Source organism: Sinocyclocheilus anshuiensis, unplaced genomic scaffold (genome assembly GCF_001515605.1).
Source record: "Sinocyclocheilus anshuiensis isolate Anshui unplaced genomic scaffold, SAMN03320099.WGS_v1.1 scaffold320, whole genome shotgun sequence".
Taxonomy (NCBI): domain Eukaryota; kingdom Metazoa; phylum Chordata; class Actinopteri; order Cypriniformes; family Cyprinidae; genus Sinocyclocheilus; species Sinocyclocheilus anshuiensis.
In genome coordinates, this window is record NW_015554092.1 from 98826 (window position 1) to 105894 (window position 7069).

A 7069-nucleotide genomic window follows, 5' to 3' on the forward strand; every position below is an offset into this window, starting at 1 on the left:
CGCTGCATTATTTTGCTCATTGCGCCCTCCTGTGGCCTCGGGAAACAAGCCAAAAGTTTAACCTATTTAATCTGCATATAAAACATTAGAAATGAGATATTTGTTTAATTTTTATTTTGTATTTGACTGTTAAAACCCCAAAAAATATTTGTTGTTTGTCTCAATAAATTGAGTTAATTTAAAAATACTGGTTAAATGTAATTTTTTTTTCTATTGCTCTGTTTTAAAAAAAGGTTATAAAAATGTCAATAATTATCGATACCGAACAATATGAAACATTATATCGGTGATACATTTTTTTAGCTGTATCGCCCAGCCCTATTTTACACACATGATTGTGTGTGTGTGTGTGTGTGTGTGTGTTGAGGTTTCCAGCTCCCCTTTGGCTGAATGAAACCAGCACTTTGCTTCCATTTTTGGGTGTTTTTCTTTGTGGCCAAGCGCTGTTCTCATCCGCACATCCATCTCTCGTTTCTCCTGATGTGTTTCCCTGCTGCTCTTCATTTCACTGGGAGAATGTTGTGCTTTTCTGTTGATCTGTAAAATAAAGACCGAAATGCACGTTGAATGACATTTAAACTGTATTTTTCTCCATTAGTTTTATTTCATCGTCTTATTAAAGGAATATTCTGGGTTATTCTCAACATTATTGTATGTAATCACCAGCATGACAGATTCTTTCATACATATGCAGTGAACATTAAACTAAAATAACTTGAATAGTCATAGTAGTAGCTTAATTCTGGACTGGCATATTCCTAAACTAGTTTAGACATGCACTAATCTAGTGTGTTTACTGCAGCTGTGAGTTAGTTCCTCTGTCATTTGTACTGTTCACGACACTTTCACTTCTGTACTTTATAAGACAGATTCAGTTTCAAACTGAACTATGAGTTCGGTTTTTATATTTACTGAAAATGTAGTTGCTGTTTGTTTTTTATGTTAGTTGAGAGAGTGTTTCTAAGTGGTTGCTAAGGTATTCTGAGAGGTTTATAGCACATTTGAGAATGTTTTTTTTTTTCATGATGCCTAAATGTTGCTATGCAGTTACTAAGGCGTTGCAAGGGTTTTAGTCAGTTGCTATTAGGGCTGTGCGATATTGAAGAAAAATGCGATATGCGATAACTCATTAAATAATGCGAAATTCGATATGCGATACGATAATGCTTAAAGTGCCACATGCTCAGATGAAACAGTTTTACTCAGCTGTTGCTGAGTCAGTTCTGTGAACTTCTATTTTGTGTCATATATATATGGTTATTTGTATGTATGTATGTATGTATGTATGTATGTACCAAGAGTTCCTGTAAAACCACAACAAATTTGTTGTTTGCGCACACTTAAGTGGTGAATAAAGCTAATTCTGAATGTGATTCTAATAAGAAAGCACCCCTACAACAACTTCTGAAAGTGAACGGTAGTGTTTTACTCGAGCATTACATAAAAATGTCATTTTAACATGAATTTAGGGACTGAATAATAAAAAGGAAAAATAAAACACTGCTTAGAATTGACTCTTTGAATTCAATATGCACTGATTCTTATTTAAGCTACAAAAGTTATTTAGGTATGAGCAGTGAATGATTTTCTCTTTGTCTTTTGTTCATGGCCCCAAATATTGCAAGCTGTAGCGATATGCATATTGCGATATGTACATTTGCGATATTTCGATAATTTCGATATATTGCACAGCCCTAGTTGCTATGCAGTTACTAAGGCATTGCAAGAAAATCTTTTAGAGCTCATAATTTGTTTAAAAATATAGGCCTATAACATATTACACATTAATGAATAAATCAGTGTATATATAAAATTATTTAATTTAATTGTCATTCTTGTGATTTTTTTTTTTTGTTCATGTAAGCTATAGCTTCTGACCTTTAAATCAAAACATCAAAACTCATGATTTTATAGCATCAATTACTGCTTTATTTAATCAGAAACACAGTCTAAATATTATTTGTGTATTTTGCCTTCATTTTAATAGAAGTAGGCCAACAGCGCCCCCTGCAGATTAAAACTCCTTACCAAACGGGCATTAGGACCCGGGGGAGGATGTCGCTGCTGCCGCTGCACGTGCTATTACTGTTTATTACTCTGTCATACATCGAACGCGTACGTGCATTCTCAGTTTAAATGCAACGATCCAAAGCAGTGAATCCAATCACCATTCAGGCACAACTTTGCTTCAAGAATGAACCACAATGCTGACGTGATCTAATCGCTAGCACACCCTGAGCACATGTGAGTTAATGTATTCCTCTTATCGGCAAGACATACAGGCATAATTTTTCATATCCGGCCGATGCCGATATTTACATTTAAAGCCATTATCGGCCGATTCTGATATTGGTCCGATAATATCGTGCATCCCTATTCTGAATGCATAGCAGCTGCATAAATTTGCTAGGGTGTTCTGATTTTTGTGTTTTTAACCATTTGCTATGCAGTTGCTAGGGTGCGATTTTTTTCAAATCTGATGTTATAAAACTATGAGAATACTTTTTGTGCGCAAAGAAAATAAAAATAACGACTTTATTCAACAATTAGTCTCCTCCGTGTCACCCTATCGCGCCATTTTGGAGAGTATCAAAGCTCTCGGAATGCATCAAAAAAAATCTTAATTTGTGTTCCGAAGATGAACGAATGCCTTACGGGGTTTGGAACGACATGAGGGCGAGTAATTAATGACAGAATTTTCACTTTTTGCTGAACTAACCCTTTAACTCTTAGATGTTTCAGCACATCACTATCAGCACTAGTACTACTGATGACTGGCTCGGTACATAACTAAACCACACTGACTCAAATTAATGTCTAATTCAAACTTTCTCTGTCTGTCTGTAGCCCAGCGTGTTGATCGTCAGTTATATCGAGTCTGGGAAAGCGGCTGCACAGTTCGGCTTCTATCAGCTGGTGGAATGGAAGCCTGATGACTCCATGATCGCAGTGACGGTGAGTAAAACACATCTGTCTCTCCTGTGAGTGCGCTTTATGAGGAGGAGAATCGTCTGTCTGTTATGTAGTGAGAACTTATCACATCATATCATCGTCCAGCAGGTGCCACTATGCTGCCAATCTGTTGCTATGCAGTTGCTAGGGTGTTCAGAGTGTGTTTAGGCTGTTACTATGCAGTTGCTAGGGTGTTCTAAGTGTTTTGGGCTGTTGCTATGCAGTTGCTAGGGTGTTCTGAGTGTTTAGTCTGTCGCTATGCAGTTTCTAGGGTGTTGTGAGTGACTTAGTCCCATAGTTTTGCACACCTCTAGTCTTGTGTGTGGAGATTTATTGATTTATTGATTGATTGATTTATTGATTGATTGATGTCACCACATTTTCCCTGAATGTTCTCCATGCTGACAGTTCCTCTGTCGTCGTGCAGAACAGCGTTAATCTCAGCGCTAACAGCCCTAGTGAGTCGCCCACATCAGCGGTATTTTAAGGCATCATGGGTGAAGTTAGGAGGCATAATTACTCCAGTCACACATGTCCTTCACAGAGGAGATGACTGTTTAAATGTTAATGTGAGTTCGTGCAGTCGTGCGTCCGTCAGTCACTGCGTACAGTGAACAAAACAAATGCTGTGGTTTCTCTTTTGTTTGGCTGATAAATGCTGTCATTCATTCTGCTGTATGAATGCAGACAGACAGAGATGAGCAGAGAGTCTTTACACGCTCACATCTGCCAGTTGCACTCATACAGCGTTCACTCTGTTACACTACAATACTGTGCTTATATTAGATTTTCTTGCATTGATCATCACAGCATCCTCGAAAATCTGGAACCCTTTCTTCATTTGGCTGATTAACCCTTTCCACCATCTGGACAGTTTATGTAAAAAATTAGTTTGTGCTTGGTGCACTTACATTTTTGTTGATCTTTTGTACATTAAAATATACATTTTAAATAAACACATTATTTTCTATTATTATTTATTATTATATTTTATATTTTTATATTCTCTATTTTTATTATTACCTCCCCCTTTATCAAAAAAACTATTAATTAATTAATTTATTTATTATATTTAATTATTTTTACATTTATTGTATTTCGTTTATCTTTTTTGTAATTAATCTTAATTGTAATTTATTGTATTTTAGTTGGTCTTTAAATAAACTGATTATTTGATTCTTTGTTGTTTTTTATTAAAAATAGTTTAAGGTTAAATTAATTTATCCTATTAAAATGTATTGTAATTCACTGTATTTAATTAATACATTTTATTTATTTATTTTAGTCATGTTGTAAATTATTTAATTTTTATTTTTAGAATTTCCTCCCATTTATTATTATTAGTACATTATTGGTACATTATTACATTTTTTATTTAAAATTATTGTAATTTATGTAAAATAAATAAATACATTTTAGTTAGTATGTAAATAAACTGATTATTTCATTTTTACATGGTTTCTATTTATACTTTCCTCCTATTTATTTACATTTTTATTTTAATTTATGGAGATTAATTTTAATTAGATATTTTTATTTCGTTTTTGCACACCCTGTTATGGAAGGAAATTTCTGCCCATTTTAAATAAATAAATTTAATTATAAAAATTAAAATAAATAATGAAATTGTTCATCTGGTTTCATTTTCATTTTTATAATTACATTTATTTATTTAAAATTGGCAGAAAATGCCTTCCATACCCTGTATGTATTTCATTAAAAAAAAAAATATATATATATTTTATATTTATATTTTAATGCACACACACATAAGAGAGATGTTTCTAGCCATTGTCTCAGTTTTTTCAGCATCTTGCGCCATAAGCAGCACATTTAAGATGCTGTGTCCATTTAGAAGTGTCCTGAAGCTGTATTTCCATCTGTGCTGTTGTTGTTGTGGGTCTGGTTCTGTCCATCAGTCTGGGTCAGAATCGTCACGCGTGTTCAGACAGCAGATCTCGGTGTTTCCACTGCCAGACGTCACAGCGGTGCAGGATTACAGCACGACCGCAGGCTTGATTTCACAGCGCCGCTCTTCTGTGTCTGAATCAACAGTCAGTGTTTAGTCTTGATAGCAGTCGGTTTGGGTCATCAGGGAAGCACAGATGACAGCCGGTCATTGGCTTCATGCAGGTTTAACTAGTCGACGGACACGGTTTGATTCTCCATCCTGCAGCTTCATTTACACGAGTCACTGATGAAGATGACATTAACACGGATCTGCCGCTTCTAAATGTCACGAATATAAATCACGCTCACAATACAGCCTCAGCAGACTAGACATTTAAATATTCATTATGCATTACAATAATAGATGTGCTGTTTGTAGTTATAGTTCAAAATACATTTTAAACCTGTAATTATTTGAGTTTAACATTGATTTTGTTATCCAGGGTAGTAATACTCCAGAATATTCCAGAGAGAAGTGCTCTGATTTCCTCTGCTTGTACTGTAAATGAAAGCCCGGAGGATCATGGGATATCTGTGTTTACCGAAGGATTCTGAAACGGTTTTTCCTTTTTATCAAGAGCCTGTTCCAGATCACGTTTCACCCAATATTAAAAGATAAAAGAAGGAAACTGCACAAAGAAATGGTCCTTTTCAGTTTTTGACACTTAATCATGTTTTCATACAAAATTCTCTATGAAGAAAATAAGAATGATTTTAAATGATTATTATTATATTTAACTTTTTCCATGTTTGTCATGGAAATGTCACAGTGTGAAATATCTCAGTGGTCCCAAATATTATGCAATTATATCAAGTAAAAAGTATATTTATTTATTTATTTATTTTTTATTTATTAACATAAAATAAATATTATAATTTATAATATAATATCATAATAATACTACTAATAATAATATAAAACCATTTTCAATATAAAATAGTAAATGTGTACAGTGTAAAGTGTGTATACTTTATATAAATAAAATAGTATTTTTAACTTTTTTTTAAATGTGACCTGGCAACATGTTTCTAAATGCTTCTTCTACCTGAATGGAACATATAGACGTGTTCTCTCGCCAGTGTTTTATCAGTGAAGTTGTAGATGAAAGAGTACAAACAGTTTCTCTGATGTGCTCGTAAACTCTGATGCTCCAGACAGAGAGCGTGAGTCTCAGAGGATTCTCTCTTGTGCTTTAATCTTTCGCTGGTGTCTCGTGAAAATCTCTTCACAGTGCAGACGTTTACAGAGTGAAGGCAGATAGCAGCGGCCTGCTTTGGGATGTTTAGTCTGTTCTCCGACACACAGCCTGAGAGCTTCTGCCGCTCCGTGCCGCACGCGGCTGATCGATGGAGCATCATGGGTAATACTGGCCTCTCTGCGTACAAAATGTTCCCAGGAGTTCAGTGATTGGCTGGAGCTTCAGTGAACTTCATTCACCTCAGAAAAACGTCCCACGAACAGAGCTGTGTGGCTGCAAGTGATAAACCTGCATGAAGACCTTCATCTGCTGTCTAGTCTGTATCTGTTCTGATATTGTGTTAGTGGTCTTTTGGGCTGCAGAATTTGGCCAAAGTTTTATGAATACATGTCAATATGGCAATAATAATAACCTTTATGTATACGTTTTATTTTATTAATTGTAAAATATAATTTTATAATATATTTTATATGTATAATAATAATAATAATAATTATTATTATTATTATTATTTTTATTATTATTACTAAATAAAAAAGTACAAAAATAAAAATAAATAAACTATTAAAGACAAAAATATAATATATAAAACACAATAATATAAGAAAAATTTTATTTTACATTACAGTACTAATATTTTTGGCTTTTAATTTGACAGAAATGTTTGGGTTATTTTTTCCTTTGTTTGTTTGTTTGTTTGTCATTGGACTTGACAATTTGGCCAACATTTCGTGACTATATATCAGTATGGATATAATAATAAAAATACATATTAATTAATAGTAATAAAATTAAATAGTAATAAAATATTACTAAATATAAAAATGACAAAAAAAGAAAGAAATCCATAAAATTAAAATAAAACATTACTGTTGTAATATTTCACTGTATTTATGAAATAAATGATAGATGAAATAGATGATAAATAGATGAAATATTATGATAGATTTATTTCATCTATCATTTAT

At 33.4% G+C, this 7069-nt stretch overlaps 1 protein-coding gene across 1 annotated transcript in view; it reads left to right on the top strand.

Moving 5' to 3' along the window:
* Window positions 1-7069, top strand: part of LOC107669273 (RAB6A-GEF complex partner protein 1-like) — a 59430-nt gene that overhangs the window by 11265 nt on the left and 41096 nt on the right. The window contains exons 2-3 of the mRNA XM_016461451.1: window positions 2848-2955; window positions 4872-5006. Of these exons, the coding sequence (XP_016316937.1) occupies window positions 2848-2955; window positions 4872-5006 (243 nt within the window). The remainder of the gene's footprint in view (window positions 1-2847; window positions 2956-4871; window positions 5007-7069) is intronic.